The sequence below is a fragment of the Erinaceus europaeus genome, chromosome 9, assembly GCF_950295315.1.
Source record: "Erinaceus europaeus chromosome 9, mEriEur2.1, whole genome shotgun sequence".
Taxonomy (NCBI): Eukaryota; Metazoa; Chordata; class Mammalia; order Eulipotyphla; family Erinaceidae; genus Erinaceus; species Erinaceus europaeus.
The window spans coordinates 79,097,621-79,114,810 of record NC_080170.1 but is presented as its reverse complement, the minus strand read 5'-3'; the positions used below and the strand labels follow the sequence as shown (position 1 = coordinate 79,114,810).

Sequence of the window (17,190 nt, the reverse complement as noted above, 5' to 3'; positions counted from 1 at the left end):
CGACCTCTTTCTCCAGGGCTGGGTTCTAGAGGCCAAGCCACCCCCATCTAAAAGGAGCCAAGAGCTCCTTAGTCCTCTCTGCAAACCATACATATTATTCTGAACTAGAGTGGGTGGGAAGTCAATTTCCAGCAGTTCTCACATCTCCAATACTCCCACCCACTTTGCTCCAGGACCCACCCTCCTATCTGGGGAACAGGGTATCCCTCCCTGTTCTTCCATCATCCCTATCCCCCTGGGAGAGTCTCTGGGAGGAAGTGCTTCCCTCCCAATCCAGCTCCCTTCAGTGATAGCACTCCAGGAGCCATCAGGAGTCTCAGGGTGTGTGTGTGTTTTGTAGACTAAAGGACATTGCTAATTTATTTTAATCCACTTAAGCCTTCAAAGCCTTGGATCCTAGCTCAAACAAGACAACACAGAGAAGACAGCTAGGAAGCCCCTCCCGAGATGAGAGTGGAGAAAAAATACACAGGTCTGGACCTCCCTCAGGCTCCCTGCTCCTTGCTTCCAAGCCTCCAGGCCCCACATGTAGCCCTCTTCCTGCCCCCCAGTTTCATACCAGCCTTGAACACAGAGACTTGTCTATCTGCTCTAGTTTCCTTCTTGCCTCTCTGCACTGGCTGTTTGGAGTCCCAGGGAATTGGCTGTGAATCTGCACCCACCCCCCAACCCCCACCATGGGCACCTGAAGATGGAGTTTGGGTTACTCTGCCCAGGGTTGGGGGAAGACCACTGGACCAGAGTCTGGAGCTCTGCACCCAGTCCTGGCTCTGACAAGTCTTTCCAATCTCCAGCCTTGCTCCCCCCATTTCTAAAAGGAAGGCCTGTGTTGATCAGACCTAAGAATCTGGGGGTGAGGAGGGAGAAGGGATTAAACTACACTGTGATCCCCAGCATAGGCTGCACACAATCTTCACAGAGCCAGGGATGCCCCCCCACACACACTCCAAAAGGGCCAACAGGTCATGGGAGAACATCTGGGATGCTTCGTTTGTGCTTTGGCTTCTTTGGATTATCTTCAAATGTATGTGCTAATTTTAGAAACTCTCAGAATTTGGAGACCCCTCTGCTTATATCTGAATCCTAGCTTGGGAAATGCCTTGGGAGGGCACCCTTGTCAGAGAGCAGTCTCCAGTCCTCAGGGCTCCTCTCTCTGAGAATTCCTACGGCCTCAAATATGGACGTCCCTGCAGAAGTCTTTCCAGATGCAACCAGAGAGTCATCTTCATTCTTCTTCCAAGTGGCGCCAAGAAATAAAGCTTATGTTTCAAAAGAGCTAGAGCTGAGACTACTAATCAGCTCCTGCCCAGCCCATCAAGGCCATGCACACCTCTGTTTTCTATCAGAAAATGCCCAGAGAAAGTGCTTCTCCATTCTCAGGTAGATATAAATGAAGGAGCTGAAAAAACAGATCTGGAGACTAAAGTCATACCTCCCCAGGCCAGGGCTTCACATCATACCAACATCCACCACCCACTGTGAAGAGTGTCCATCCCCTATAGGAAAGGAGCACTGCAGGACTTTCAACAGTAAGAGAGTCCCTCCTGAGGTCCTTTCTAAGCCCTTGAGGATAGTGGTTGCAACAAGGGGTTGGGGGTGGGGGCAGTGGCTCTCACCTGCAAAGGCCACAGTGGGATGCTCCTTCAGGGCACACAGCTGCTGCTCCGGGCTGGGCTCACTGGCAAGGTCCTGGGAGCTGGAGAGGTGGTACCCCAGCAGTGTGAGGCTGGGCAGCAGCATGGTGACAGCCAAAGATCCTGGGAACACCATGGTGGGTCCCTCTGTGGTCCTAGGTCCTGAAGGGGATGCTGCGGGTGGCAGGGGGGAGGGGAAGACCTGCAATGCAAACACTCATTCTCACTATGTGCTCCCATGTCCTGGTTGTCAGCAGCTCAGTGGCCTATTGATTCTTCATCATCATCATCATCATCACTATTATCATCACCAGGGTTTCACTACACTGAACTGATATTTTTTCAGGTACAGTAACATGGAGACAGAAACAGGGGAAAAGACTGCAGCACTAAAGCTTCCTCTAGCATGGTGGAGACCAGGTTTGAACTTGGGTTGTGTGCTTCACAAAGCAGATACATTATCCAGGTAAGTAATGTTGCCAGTCCTGTTTTTTATTTATATTTATTTTTTAATTTTTAAAAAATTTTAATGAGCGAGATATACACAGACAGAAAGATCAGAGCACTGCTCAGCTCTAGCTTATGGTGGTGACTGAACCTGGAACTTGGCAGCCTCAGGCATAAAAGTCTGTTTGTATAACCTTTATGCTGTCTCTGCAGCCCAGTTTGTTTTGTTTGCCTCAGATTTGTTTGTTTGTTTGTTTTTAATGAGAGTAAGGTACCAAAGCATCATTTCCTCATATGTAGTGCTGGGGATTGAACCTGGGGCCTCAGACAGGCAACTCCTGCACTCTACCTGCTGAATCACCTCCTCAGTTGCAACTGCTTGCTTTTTAAAATAATTTTAATTTTATTTATGTTACTTAGCCTTAATGCAAAGTTATAGATCATATCTTGAAAGCTAATTTTCCCGGTAATGATATTCTGGACAAAACCGACAAATTACAGAGCTTTTTCTATTATGATCCCAAATGGCTTCAAATTAGTTTTAATGATAAAGGTGGTATCTTAAGGATTTTAATAAATGGAGCTGGGACATATGGGTAGCCATTTGCAAAAAGACAAATTTGGATCCATAATTCACAACTTATACTGGGAAAATTTCCAACTGGATAAAAGAGCTAGATGTTAGGAATAAATCCATAAATATACTAGAAGAAAATGTGGTCAGAATTCTCTGTAGCCCTGGAGTGGAGAACTGTGACTCAGAGTCAACACATTATTTAAAAAAAAAAAAAAAAAGGATTGCAAGCCTAACTACAAAAAAAAAGCTCCTATAAAAAGTGAAGAAAAAAATAACATCAAACAAAATCAAAAGGCAAACAAATTTGAGACAATATTTGTATACCATTGTAATGGAATATCATGCAGTTCTAAAACCAATGGAGATTTTTCTCTAGATTTTGACCTGAAGAAATCCCCAGGTATAATAAGTGAAGAAAGCAAAATGCAAAACAGCTTAGTAGCAAGATACCTTTTGACTGCAAAAAAGGTAATATGAATGCATATTTATATTTTCTGGCAGATACTTAGTGGCCAGAGAAATAGCACAGCTGATAGAGTGCAGGACTTGCATGCCTACAGTTGGGTCTCCCCTCTGCATGTACAGGACTGGTGTTCTTGCATCTCTGTCTCACATATGAAATTATTTATTTAAAAAAAGAAGAAAAAAGAATAAAGAAAAAGGAGAAGAAGAAAGAGAAGGGGGGAGAGGGAGAGAGAAGAAAGAGGAGGGGGGAGGGAGGAGTAGGAGTAGAGGGAAGGAGGAAGAGGAGCTAGGAAGTTAACTCAATGTATTATTAGAAAGCAGGATTTGCACACTGGAAGTCTTAGAAGCCACAGGCCCAATCTCCATCATCTGCATAAACCAGAGCTGAGCAGTGCTCTGGTTTCACTCCCCCCACCAAGCCCTCCCACTCTCACACACACAAATAAAACTTCAGAAAAAGAAGTTCTTGGCAATTAAAAGATAGAGAAGAGGGCCAAGTAGCAGCACAGTGAGTTAAGTGCACATGGAGTGAAGCACAAGGACCCCGGCTCCCCACCTGCAGGGGAGTCACTTCACAGTGGGTGAAGCAGGTCTGCAAGTGTTTATCTTTCTCTCCCACTCTGTCTTCCCCTCCTCTCTCGATTTCTCTCTGTCCCATCCAACAACAACAGAAGCAACAACAACGGGAAAAAGATGACCACCAAGTCCAGTGGATTAGTAGTGCAGGCACCAAGCCCCAGGGATAAACTTGGAGGCAAAGGGGGTGGGGTAGGAGGCCAAGAAGCAGCTCACCCAATAGAACAAATATGCTTTATCATGCTTGTGGACCTGGGTTCAAGTCCCTAACTATCACCTGGGAGCAGCATGGAAGAAAGAAGCTTTATGAGTGGTACAACAGTGCTGTGGTGTCTCCCTTTCTCTATCACCCTCCCTGTTTCTTGTATTTCATATGGAGAAAAAAATGTCTGCTGGGATCAGTAGAACTGTGTAACTGCTTACTGCTCCAGCAAATCTCTGGTAGCAATAATAATAATAAAGTAAAAATTAAAAGTATAATTGACAATAAAGCAATGTCTTTGAAAAAATATTACCTCTAAATCACAAGTGGTTATTACTGTATTTCCACTATACATACCTTTTCATAGCATTTTCATTTTTTGAGTATTAAGTATGTTTAATGTTGACTAGTAAATTAAAAAGCTGTAAGCTCTTTAAAAAATCAAGTCTGGTTCCCTAAAACCATTCACTATGAAGTTGTCCAGCATTCTGCTTTCGGCCTAAATTGCAGGCTTGGAGCCAGTCACACACTTCCATGCTTCCCCAGTCCACCCAGTGCATGGATAAGTCCTGCCAGCTCCATATTTTTCACAGGCCCTTCTTCCACTGTGAGTAGAAAGGTCGAATTATATTGGCAGTCCCTAACCAGGAATGGGAGTGAATCAAAATCACTTCCACTAGGGGAGGAGGCCAGACACCCAAGATGATTCCACTGCTGCTTTACGCCAGCTCTGGAGAATGACAAGGTGATAGCACCCATCCTTGCACTGATGCACAGCTTCAAAATGACACCCCTCTGATAAGACAGTAGTGTCACAAACAGAACCCCCTTCTCCCTTGCCAGTCCTCCTCAAAGTATGGTGCATTAATCCTCAGAGCACATCTGTGATGGTCTCCCTCATTTTCAGTCTCAAAGTACAGGTAGCTCCCTAGAGGAGTCTGACCAGTAGAGGCCCTCTAGGCAGGAGGGTGTGATTTTTTCTGTCTGTCTCCATCTCTGTTCTTTGCCAGCTCCCCCCTTTCTATCAGGGTTACTGTTGGGGCTTGGGCCTACACAGTGAATCCACTACTCCTGATGCCCCCCTTTTCTTCTTCTTTTTTTAGATAGAGACAGACAGAAATTGAAAGGAAAGGTAGTGGGATAGGGGGATAGAGAGGGAGAGAGAAAGTCACCTGCAGCACTGCTACACTGCTTGTTAAGTTGGACCTGGGTCCTTGAGCATGGTAGTGTGTGAGTCTACCAGGTGCACCACTGCCCAGCCTCTGGAGTCATCTTTAAGTCAGCTTCTCACAGGAAAGGAATGACACTGGGCCCTCCCTGCAGCCTGGAGGTTGGCCCATTCATGCTGCCTTTGGTGCCCACCATATGTTTCCTTTACCTGACACCAAGTCAACCAAGTTCAATCTACAACTCTTCTCTACCAGATGTGTGAGTCTAGGAAAAAAAACCTTAACCTCTCTGACAGTAGTTTCCCTAAATTGGGAATCATCATCATCATCATCATAATAATAATAATAACTCCCTTAGAAATTGTATGGATTAAGAGTTATAGGCTTAGAACAGTGCTTGGCAGACCTTGAGGGGATCTGCAGTGCCCTGTGAAGTTTTCTGGAGCCCTGGAGGAAGGAGGCAGAGGGGACAGCGGAAAGTTCTATTTGCCCTTTGATACTTGTGCTGGATGTCTTTTATTTAGTTTATTTATTTGCTTGTTTTTGCTACTACGGTTGTCACTGGGGCTTGGTGCCTATACAACCTCACTACTCCCAGTGGCTTTACTGTTCATGAAGTTTCCTCCCTGCAGCTGGGAGCTGGGGGCTCAGACCTGGGTCTTCATACATGGCAACATGTTCACTTTATCAGGTGAGCCACCACCTGGCCCCTAAATACCTTCTTTTTGTCTCTCTCCTCCCCACTCCTCTTTCCCTCTCTGTATCTAGGCAGCATGAAGGTTCCTGCTCTCTGTTCAGCTAATGTTGGTAAAAGATGGAAGGGGGGAAGGTGAGTGAGAGAACAGCAGGGTGTTCAACAGTGCTCCCCCTCCACAGGTACAGGCTCCTGTCCCTCCTCTTTGCAGGCCCAGGGGTGGCACTGCCTATCCAGTCAGCAGCCTAGAGCCCCATAGCGAGTCAGACCATATGGCTCCCAAGCCCTCTACACCTTTGCAAACAGCACATTCATTAAACAGCCTTGAACCTGCCATCTGTTTCCAGGGGTCCCTGACTGACACAACAGCTAACCAGTGATGCTGAAGGCTTATGCAAATGCCACCTCCCTTTAGACCTTAGCTCAGCTACAGTGGTTAGACAGCCTGCCCCCACTTTTCACCTCTCCTCGTCACCTGTGTCCCCTTCTCAGGCCTCTTTGCTCATGTCTCCCATCCCCCAGCCCTGGACTGAATATCACTCCTGACTCCCCAAACTTGGCCAGGTCCTGAGCTCTGGGGGCCTAAATTAGGGGCACAGCCTGATACTTCCCCCTGCCCCCAAGATCCAGGTCCACATGCATCTGAGTTTTGTAGCAGAGCCTCTACTCACATTCTGGTTTTTATGTAAATATGTCCTCCAAGTTTTTCCTGAATCAATAATTGCTAGATTAATATCACTCTGTCCACCTGGGCCCCAGCACAGTGTGCCTGCTGTTTTAAGAAGGGAAGGGACTGGAAGCACAGAAATGGGGGCCTGGAGCCAGGGTCTCCTCTCCCTTTCCTCAGGCAAAGGACTAGAGGGTGAGGAGGGGAGGGGCAGAACAGCCACCATCAGGCAACTCACAGACCGAAGAGTCACCCTGAAGCAAACAGAGCACTGAGTGGGGAGAGGGAGAAACAGGCTTCTTATGATGAGCAGTGCCATTTGGGCCAGGCAGTGGCACACCTGGTCAAGTGCACGTATCACCATGTGCAAGGACTGGGGTTTGAAACCCCACTCCCCACCTGCAGGGAGGACGATGCTTCACAAGTGTGGAAGCAAGTCTGCAGATATCAATCTTTCACCACCCCTCTCTACCTCCCTTCCCCTCTCAATTTTTCTCTGCCCTTTCAGATAAAAATAGGAAGGAAAAAAAAAAAATGGAAAAAATGGCCGCCTGGAGCTGTGGATTCATAGTGCAGGCACCAAGCCCCAGCAATAACTCTGGTTACAGAAAAAAAAAAAATCACCATCCCTGGGAGTGTGAGGGTGCCCAGAAGCTGATTCAGGACTGCCACAGGGCCTTTTGTGTGGTCATTTTGCTATCACCCTCTGTCCTTGGCAAGGGATAGGGCCAGGCCAGGGATAGGAGGAGCAGCAAGGCAGTAAGGAATGGGGTTGGGGTGTGGGGTGCTGATGGAAAGGGCAGTTTTGTGAGCCAGGTTTTGCCACATGGTCAATCTCAACAAAATGAGAAGGCCACTGGATAAGAAGGGTTTTTCCTTATTTCCCATATCACTATCCCACTATTTCCCACATCACTAAACATGTTATGGGGGGGGGTAACTTTATGGGAAAGTTCTAACTGCTTGGCCAAGGTGGGCAGGGTGTTGAATTCCCAATTCCTAAAAATGGCCCAACTTTTGAAGTGATCTCTCTTCTAGCCAGAGGTCAAAGTGCTAGGTTGAGAGCCAGGAAACCATTTCGGTGGTAGAGTGCATGCCTTCTGTATGTGAGTCCTGAGTCTCCCCAACACCACATAAAAACAAGGGGTTGGGGGTGGGTGGTGGTGCATCCAATAAAGTCCCACCCTTGCAGGGGGGAAACTTCATGAGTGGTGAAACAATGGTTCTTTCTTTCCCTCTCTTTTTATTCCCTTTTGTTGCCCTTGTTTATTGTTTTATTATTACAGTTATTATTGTTGTTGTTATTGATGTCGTCATGGCTGGATGGGATAGAGAGAAATGGAGAGAAGAATCCAGAGGGGGGAGAGAAAGATAGACACCTGCAGACCTGCTTCACTGCTTGTGAAGCGACTCCGCTGCAGGTGGGGAGCCAGGGGCTCAAATCGGGATCCTTATGCCAGTCCTTTCTCTTTCCCTCTCTATCTGCCTCTCTCCTCTCAATTTCTCTCTGTCTTATTCAAATAAAAAAAAAATAGTGAAAAAAAATCCCCAGGAGTGGTGGATTCATAGTGTAGGCACTGAGCCCTAGTGATAACCCTAATGGCAAGACAAAAGTGGGGGGGCAGTAGATAGCATAGCATAATGGTTATGCAAAGAGACTCTCATGCCTGAGATTCTGGGTTCAATTCCCTGCCCCACCATAAGCCAGGGCTGAGTAGTGCTCTGGGGGGAAAAAAAAGGTGGGGAAATGAGGACATGCAAAATAGCTCACTTGGATGGTGCACTGTTTTGCTATGCATGAGACCCAGGTTCAAGTCTGGCCAACACAGTGGAGTTCCATGGCCTCTAGTTCCATGGCCTCTTCCACTCTGTCACTGTCTCTTTGTCTCCATCTGCTAAGAAAAAGTCATTATAAGGTGGTGAAGTGCCAGAGATGACAAAAAATACAAAATAAGTAAGGCATCATACATGGGAGAATACTGCTTTTCTCTCTCTCAAAACAAATAAAAGAGGGAGGATACTGTGCTGCTATGCCATACATAAGACCCAGCTTTGGACCCAACCCTCACCACATTAAAGGGATTATTTATGCTGTGGTATAGTTCATACACTCTCACACTTCCTCTTTGTCTCTATCTCTGAAAAAGTCATTTTAGATTGATGAAGTCCAATGATAACAATAACAAAAAAAGACAAAACATATAAGGCATCATAAATAGAATAGTGTGTTGAAAAGCTAAATTAAAATTTAAAAAAGAAGAGGTATGTCTCCAGCAACCTTACCTATCTATAGCTTCCTCCCAGACCACCAGAGCCGCTGGTGCCAAAAACAGTCATGTGACCAAAATAGACCAATAAGGAGCATCTGTTTCTAATGATTGCTTGATCTGAACTGAAGACTCGCAGGACCTCATCTGGGCAGCACACAACAGCAGGCCATCCATCTCCTTGAAGGTTGCAGGAAATTACAACAGAGCTACCAGGCCTGGGTGCAGATCTTTACTTCATCATCTGTAAGATGAGGCTCACACTGTTTCCATCCTGGAGGGCATGTTTGTAAAGCTCCCAGAACTAAATCTGACAGAGCCTGCCCTTTGTCAAATTCCTTGATGCCAATGTATGTGGACAGAGAGACTATTCAACCGGTGGCTTTGGTGTCTGCCCAGCTGCTGTCACTCTTGTCTCTATACAATTACTCAGGGAGCATTTGTTGAGCACCTGCTGTGTGTGGGCCCTATGCAGGAGGAACAAATGGGGAAGGGAGAGCCCACCTGACAAAAGCACTGTCCTGTCTTCATGGAGCTTGCAGTCTACTAAGGGGAGGAGACACTCCCTCAAGGCACTATATGGAGAAAGTCAGAACCAGTGGCTGGGCACAGAGGTGGGTAGACACAGAAAGTCTGTGCTTCCTGTCTTAAGGTCCCCATCACTTGTACTGTGGCAGGAGACTGGGGACACGATATCAGCTGACTCTTGCTATTTTGGGAAACCCTTGGTGGCAAGGGAAGCATTTTCCCAGAGTTTTCTATTGCTTTCTTCCCCGCTGCTTCCCCAATTCCCTATAGGTCCTAGATATGGGGTCACTCTAATCGTGCCTGGAGGCATGTGCAGGCTCACACATGAGCACCTGCCTCTCCAATGACTCCTTGTCTTTTGTGGGACTTCTCTAAAGCTCATTTTGCCAGTGCAGATATTGAAGGGTATTCGCTGGAGCCCTGGAAAGGATTGAGATCACTATGTGAGTGAGGGGGGGAAGTGAAGGAAGGGAAAAGGCTAAGGCCCCTGCTGCTGGAAGGCATAGTACAGAGGGATCTCTCTCAGGGGAGGAGGGTGAAGAACACAGAGGCAGATTGTGTGTGTGTGTGTGTGTGTGTGTGTGTGTGTGTGTGTGTGTGTGTTTTCAAGAGCTGATTCCCCCATTGTCCAAACTGGCCTCCCAACAGCCCCCCTCCCTACACAAATTGTCCCCCCCCCCCCAGTTGCCAGAGAGCCAATTCCCCTGATGAGCAGAAGCTGAACTACCTCTGGAGGCCCATGGAGTCATTCACCATCCCATCCAGGTTGAACATGAGTATGGTTCCTGGACTACAGGAGACCTAAGGCTAAGTCCATGAGCAACAATCAGACTTCCAGGGGGTGGGAAAAGAGATATGAGTCCCTGGGGAGAAGGGAAGTGAGGTTTGCCAAGGGGCTGCAGGTCTAGGAGGTTTCATGTAAAAGGCCGAACTCAAATAGGAGTTTGAAGTACAACTAAGGCGGAGTTTCACCCCCTCCCACTTCCCCTCCCCCACGGCTGATCCTGAAGGGCATTCCAAACTATGGGCGTGGCAGCTGCAGGGGCCAAGGCTTGGCTGGCCCTGGACCACTCTTACAGAATCCAGGCTGCCTGCGGAAACAGGCTGAGGGAGGGGCAAACATAGGCCAGGTCAGGCTGAAACTCTGCAAGCTTGGGAAATCTTTCTTCTGCCAAGGGCCATTTGGATATTTATTTATAACATCATTCTTGGGCCATACAAGATCATCAATATAGAAATTAGCACTTAATGTTGTTATGAAAAAGCTAGGAGGGCCTGGCAGTGGTGTACCTGTTACAATATACAAGGACCCTATATTCAAGCCCCTGGCCCCCACCTGCAGAGGGGAGAATTTTCACAAGTGATAAAACAACACTGTAGGTGTCTGTCTCCTTCTCTATCTTCTCCCTTCCTTCTCAGTTTCTCTTTGTGTCTCTATATAACCAAGAAAAAAAAAAAGAATCCAGTAACTAAAATTTAAAAATACAGTAGAGGGATCCACTAGCAGAAAGACAAAAGCCAGGGGGTGAACAGGAATGTAAAGCAGAGGAACTCACCCAAAAAGTCAGCAAAAAGAAAAAAAAGGAGAGGAGGAGGAGGAGGGAGAGGAGGAAGAGGACAAAGAAGAAAGTCAGCTTGTTTTGGCAGAAGCAGACTGTATGGCTGGAGGTCCAGACATTCCCTACCCAAGCTTTAGGGCAATTACCACAGCAGTGTTCAGCTCTGATTTATAGTGGTATTGGGGATTAAACCTGGGACCTTAGAGTCTCAGACATGAAAACCTTTTTCCATAACCATTATGCTATCTCTTCCACTTTTTTATGTTAATTTTGTAGCCTGATACCTTACTATATTGCCTGATAATTCCCAAGAATTTCCTGCTAGATTCCTTAGATTTTTCTATGTATACTATCATATGGTCTGCAAATAGTAAGATTTTGACTTCTTCTCTTCCAGTCTGTATCCCTTTAATTCCTTGCTCCTGCCTGATTACTATGGCACTCTCCCACTTTTTAGTGTAAAATCTAAAGCACTGGGAGTCTTGTTTCTACTGAAAGGAGGGTCTCCATGGCCTGGGGCAGTAGGAGGGATGGGGCCGCACTGGACTGCCCTGTCAAGACACAGTTCTGAGGATTGTCCTCCATGCCTCTTCTTCCTAAAGAGCTCATCCAAACTTGTCTGACAACAGATGAGTGGTTAAGATAGTTGTGGTATGTGTACACAATGGAATACTACTCAGCTGTCAGAAATGATCTCCTTGTCACATCTTGGATGGAGCTTGAAGGAATCATGTTAAATGAGGTATGCCAGAAGGAGACAGGTGAATATGGGATGGCCTCAATTAGGTGGAACTTAAGGAACAGAAAAATAAAGGGAAAACAGAGTGAAACTTAGACAAGTTGTGATCTAATGGACCAAAGATAAGGACTCTAAGAAGAGGGTAGGGTGAAAGGAATTAAAAGACCCAGTGCATGATGGTGGAGGAAGACTTGCAGTAGTAGTGGGAGGGGTGCACAAACACATATCACAGGGAGAGGAGAAACTGTGCTCACTCATGTGACCACAACTATCTTGTAAATCATTATTTCCCTGAAAAGAATAAAAACATATATTGATAAGAAGAAGAGGCAGTGGAGGGGGGAGGATGAAAGGAGGAGGAAGAGGAGCTAGGCGATGGTCCACTGAGTACATGTGTTATCATGCATTAGGACGCAGGTTCAAGCCCCAGTCCTAAACCTGCAGGTAACTTCATGAGCAGTGAAGTAGTGCTACAAGCATTTCTCTTTCTCTCTCCCCCTTACTATATCCCCCTCCCATCTTAGTTTCCTTATGTCTCTATTCAATAAATTAATAAATTTTAAAAAAGAACCCACCTCATGGAAGATATTACAGCCCAGCCCACCTGCATGGGGCAGTGCTGGACAGAAGCATCAAGAGACATGACAAGTGGTGTGTGGGTTACAGCTGAATCACAGCAGTATCGACACCACTCAGATTACTGCTGGGGGTGGGGGTGGAAGGAGGGTTCCTCTCCAGAGCAACCTCTTTTCTTTGATGGATAATAAAGGCTTGCAAAGAGGAAAAGACAACTTGTGACCCTCAAAGACAGAGAGGCTTGCCAGGCACAGTGCTCTGTGCCTCTTCTGCAGGATCTCTTAGTGATCTGGCAGAAGAGCTGAGAAATGCCCTTGTGATCACCAGCCTCAGGTGAGAAGGACATTCTGGCCTCAAGCACCAGTATATAATGGAATCAGAATTGGGATTTGAACTCCAGACCCCCATAGCACCCCACTTTGAACTACTCTACCCACCATTTTTCCTGGGGAAGACACAACCTCAGCCTTTTTGGCATCTTCCATAGACCCAGCTCCCTGAGCCACCCAGTCGGAGTTTTCATTTGGTTTCCTGAATTGGCTTCCTGACCTGGGAGAGCACTTGCTGGATATAAATTATTAAGCTGACTTCCTGCTGTAAATCAGTCTCCTGTGAGTTTGGACTGTGGGTGCCAATTTCTCCAGGTCCTGAGAGGCTCTGGACAAACATATTCCAGAGGCTGTGAAGGGGCAGGGCAGAGTCCATCCAGAGCTGGGAGCCTGCCTGCCCAGGCTGCCCGCCTAGGCTGCTTGTCCAGGACCCAGAAGCCGCAGGGGAGAATGGATAGATCTTTTGTTCCCACCTCCAACTCAGCCCTTGAGCCCTGCAGGACTTTTGGGGAAGGGGTACTTGTTGTTCCTCCTTCCCCTGCCCCCTCCTTTTCTGCCTCTATTCAAATGCCCCACTTGGCTGTCTGCCTGGGAAAGGGGGAGAAAAAACAGAGAAGGAAAGAAAAGATGAGGAAATAGGGAGAATCCAGAGTAGGAAAGCATGTATTCTGCCTTCAGTTTAGTGGGAAGAGGAAAGCTGGGGGGGGGGGTGCCCTTCACTCCCCACCCCTGCCCAAGGTCACCAAATGCCATCTTCCCACACACCCCATCACTCAGCACTTGGGGGGCACAGCTCAGCCAAGCTCAGCACAAAGATAAAATTGAGATGCAGATTCTTTCTTCCCGCTGCTCTGCATAGAGCAGATTGGATACGGATTTACCTCTTTTCTTCCCACTTAGACCATCTGGGTGACTGAGGCCCAGAGGGAAGGTTGGGACCAGGTAGGGGAGGGGACAGAGCCCCCCAGTGCTGTTGAGCACTTGGAACCTGGAGGTGAAGGTGTGGGGCACCTCCCCGCTGCACATGCACCCTTTTCCAGGGCAAGTTCACTGCCTGACTACTCTCTGGGCTGGGCTGGGCTGAGCTGGGCTGGGTTGGGCTGGGCTGGGCTGAGCTGGGCTGGGCTGGGCTGGGCTGGGCTGGGCTGGGCAGATTTCTTCTCAGCTCTGTCTCTTCCTGGCTAACTCCAGGCTGTACACTGGTCCCATTCATTGTCCTAGCCTTCTGAGTCTGCAGTGCTACCTGTAGCCCTACCCTTATCCCCCACCTGCCATCAAATCCATGAGGGAGACAGAAGGGGAGACATATCACAGGAAGGTTAACAAGAAGGACTCTTAAAGATCATTTGATTCAACCCTACCTTCTACAGATGCAGAAACTGAGGTGCATGTAGGAGGAACATCTGTCTCCAGATGCGCAGGGAGCTTGTGAGAGAACAGAGACTTCATAATGGCAGCAGCAAAGACCACATCACTACAGACCATCTAACCCACATAACAACCCTGGGAGGTAGGTACTATTGTTACTCCCCCCTTTCACAGATGGGGAAACTGAGGTGCATACCAGTTAAGCAACTTGCAGAAGGTCAAACTAGTAGAAAATGGATCCCAGTCCAATTCTGCCGTTGGACCCAAGAGCCTGCACCTTGTGTACCAATCTGGAAATGGGAAAAAGGCACAATTTCTTGTCTGGCATAGTGTTGTGAACAAAGGCCCAAGGGCTTCTCACCAGAGCGCAGGCTGCTCAAGCCATCCTTTCCAGAGGGAGAAATCTCTAAGGAAGGGGAGGGCATCTCATGCTACATGTATACTCATGAAGCCTGGACTTGCTCCTATGAACACAGCACAGCAGCATAAGGCCAGAAGTAAAAACAAGAATATGAACAGAGTCCAGGGTCAGACAATGGTGCGCCCAGTTGAGTGCACACATTACCAAGTACAAGGACCTCAGTTCAAGCCCCCAACCCCCTCCTACAGGGGGGAAACTTCAGGACTGGTAAAATAGGTCCATAAACATCTCTTTTTATCTCTACCTAACTCCCCTTTCCTTCCCAACTTCTCTATATCACTATCCAAAATAAATAACATATTTGTTAAAGAGAATTTGATTACTTTTCAAAGAGAATATTAATAGGGAATGTCTGCAACCCCTGGGAGAAGCAAGCAGGTATAGCCACCATGAGGATGACTTTGTAAGAGAGGAGGAGATGGATGGACCGAGGATCAGGAACACACTCAGAGTCAGAGGAAGCTGGCCCTAGGTTCACCCTGGACCAGCTGGGGCACAAGGGAAAGGAAACATGGTAGACATACTGGGTTAATGATTCACCCAAAGGGGTGGTGCACAGTCGCACAGAGATGACAGGAAGAAAAGTAGGGCATGTCTCCCCACACACACCTTGTTTTCTGAATACTGTAATATTTTGCTCCTCTTGCAAAGAAAAAGAAAACAAAGGAGATGCACTGACTTTCTAATTGTGGGAATTAAATGCCAAGGATGTTGCCAAACACAAATCAAGCTTATCTATTCATTAGAGCAGCTCCTTCCTGGCCTCCCTGCAGGCACGCTCTCACAGGAGATGTGTTGCCATCAGATATTCTGCTGCTACAGAAAATGAAAACCTCACTGGAAAACTTGCCCATGGCCTAAAAGTAGGAGGCACACCCAGCTCACAGGCCAGGGCTTCCTTGGACAAGCCTGCTCCACATAAAGCTGTATGGGGCAGGCCACTCATGCTCCTTCTGAGAACAGGCCCTTGACACTGCAGAGTAGTGCTTTCTTCAGTCCACAGTGTGATTTGAAGGTGGCAGTGACTGCAAAAGAGCAGGGAAAAGATTTCGTGTTGCTGACCTGGACATTTCAACCTGGTTAATCTGAGCATGCATGCTGGTGCAGCTACTATGCAAAGCGATGTTGATGTTCCTCAAAGGGCTAAAAGTAGGGAACAGAGAGGTCATAGAGTAGGACACACGCCTTGCCATGTATTCAACCCAGGTTCAAGTCCCAGTACTACATGGAAGGCACTATGGCGCTAGAGGAAGCTCTGGTGCTGTGGTGTGTGTATGTCTCTCTGCCTCTCTGAGTGAAAAAGTAAGATCCCAGTGAGGCCGGGTGGTGATGCCTCCAGTTGGGTACACTTTATCATGAGCAAGAACCTTGGTTCAAGCCCCTGTCCCCACCTATGGAGGGAAACTTCATGAGTGGTGAAGCAGTGCTGCAGATATCTTTCTTTTTCCCTCTTTATCTACCTTTTCCTCTCAATTTCTCCCTGTCTCTATTCAAAATAAATAAAGAAGACAAAACAACAACAAAAGCAAGGCTCTGGCTCTGCAAAACAAAAATAAAACAGTGACAACAACAACAATTTAAAATAGCACCAGTATATGATCCAACAATTCCACTTCTGGGTATTTACTCAAATGAATCGAAAGAGAAGCTTCAAAAAGGTATTTATACACCTATATTGACAGCAGCATTATTCATAGTAGTCAAAATGAAGAAGCAACTCAAGTGTTCACTGATAGATGGTAAACAAAACATGGTATAGAGATACAGTGAAATATTGCTCAGTTGTGAAAAGGAAAGAACCTCTGGCAGATGCTATAATATTAATGAGCCTTGATGGCATTATTCTGAGTAAAATATGCCAGTCACCAAAGGACAAATATTATTTGATTCTATTAAATGAGGTACCTACAGTCTGCAATTTCTCAGAGATACTTAAATAGTGCTTGAGAGAGGAGAGAATGAAGAGTTGCTCTTTAATAAACTCCAGTTTTCAAGAAGATATTTCTGGGGATGATAGTGGTGACTGCACAATGTAGACCTGTAGTTAGTACAATGGAGGTATACACTTAAGAATTAATAGGAGGGTGGGAAATTTCATATTATGTACATGCTATCATAAATAAAGTGCAAGTGTTACCATGCCAATACTTATAAAGTGCAAGTGTTACCATGCTTGAGGACCCAAATTCAAGCCCCCAACCACCACATTTGAACATCTGCACAAGGAAGTTTCACGAGCAGTGTTGCAGTGTGTTTTCTCTCTCTGTCTCTATTTCTCTTTCCCTCTGTCTCATCCTCTTTTGTAATATTTTATTTATCTAGTTACTTTATTTATTTTGCATAGAGACAGAAATTGAAGAGAAGGGAGAGACAGAGAGAAATATACCAGCAGCACTGCTCCATCACTCATGAAACTTCTCCCCCTGCAGCTGGGGACCAGGGACTTGAACCTGAGTCCTTGAGCATTGTAATGTGTGCTCATCCAGGAGCACCACCTGGCCTCTATATCCTCTTTTTTTTTTTTTTTCTGTATCTGCCCATACCTTCACAGGCTAGCCAGGGTGGCAGACAATGCAGGGAAGCCACAGAGCATCCCAGAAACTCTGATCTGAGGCTGGCTGAAGTCACTCACTGAAGGAGAGGCTTCTGGGGAGTCCACAGAGCCATGCAAGTTAGGCAAGAGAGGAGGTCAGCAGTGAAGTAGCCACTTCTCCACAGTCATGTGGTCTCTACTGTCTCTATTTCCTAATCACCACCCACTAGTAATTCCAAATAGATATCCTGTTGCAGCTCAGCAGGTTCAAAGTCCAGCCTGGGTCTCGCTGGGCTAAAATGAAGGTGTTGGCAGGGCTGCATAACCTTCCTGGGTGCTGTCAGAGGGAGGCATCTTCTTGCCTTTTCCAGTTTCTGATGGCTGCTGCATTCCACTTCCAGAGCCAGATGTACAAGGGAATAGGAGTCTTTGGATTCAA

The 17,190-nt window shown here is 46.8% G+C and overlaps 1 protein-coding gene across 2 annotated transcripts in view; it reads right to left on the bottom strand.

Moving 5' to 3' along the window:
* The window catches only part of SEMA5B (semaphorin 5B), a 52,185-nt gene extending 50,353 nt beyond the window's left edge, over positions 1-1,832 (bottom strand). For both annotated transcript variants that reach the window (XM_016192581.2, XM_060198263.1), the window contains exon 1: positions 1,617-1,832. In XM_016192581.2, coding sequence (XP_016048067.2) covers positions 1,617-1,770 — 154 coding nt within the window. In that variant the 5' untranslated portion in view covers positions 1,771-1,832. The remainder of the gene's footprint in view (positions 1-1,616) is intronic.
* Between the last annotated feature and the right edge of the window lie 15,358 nt (positions 1,833-17,190).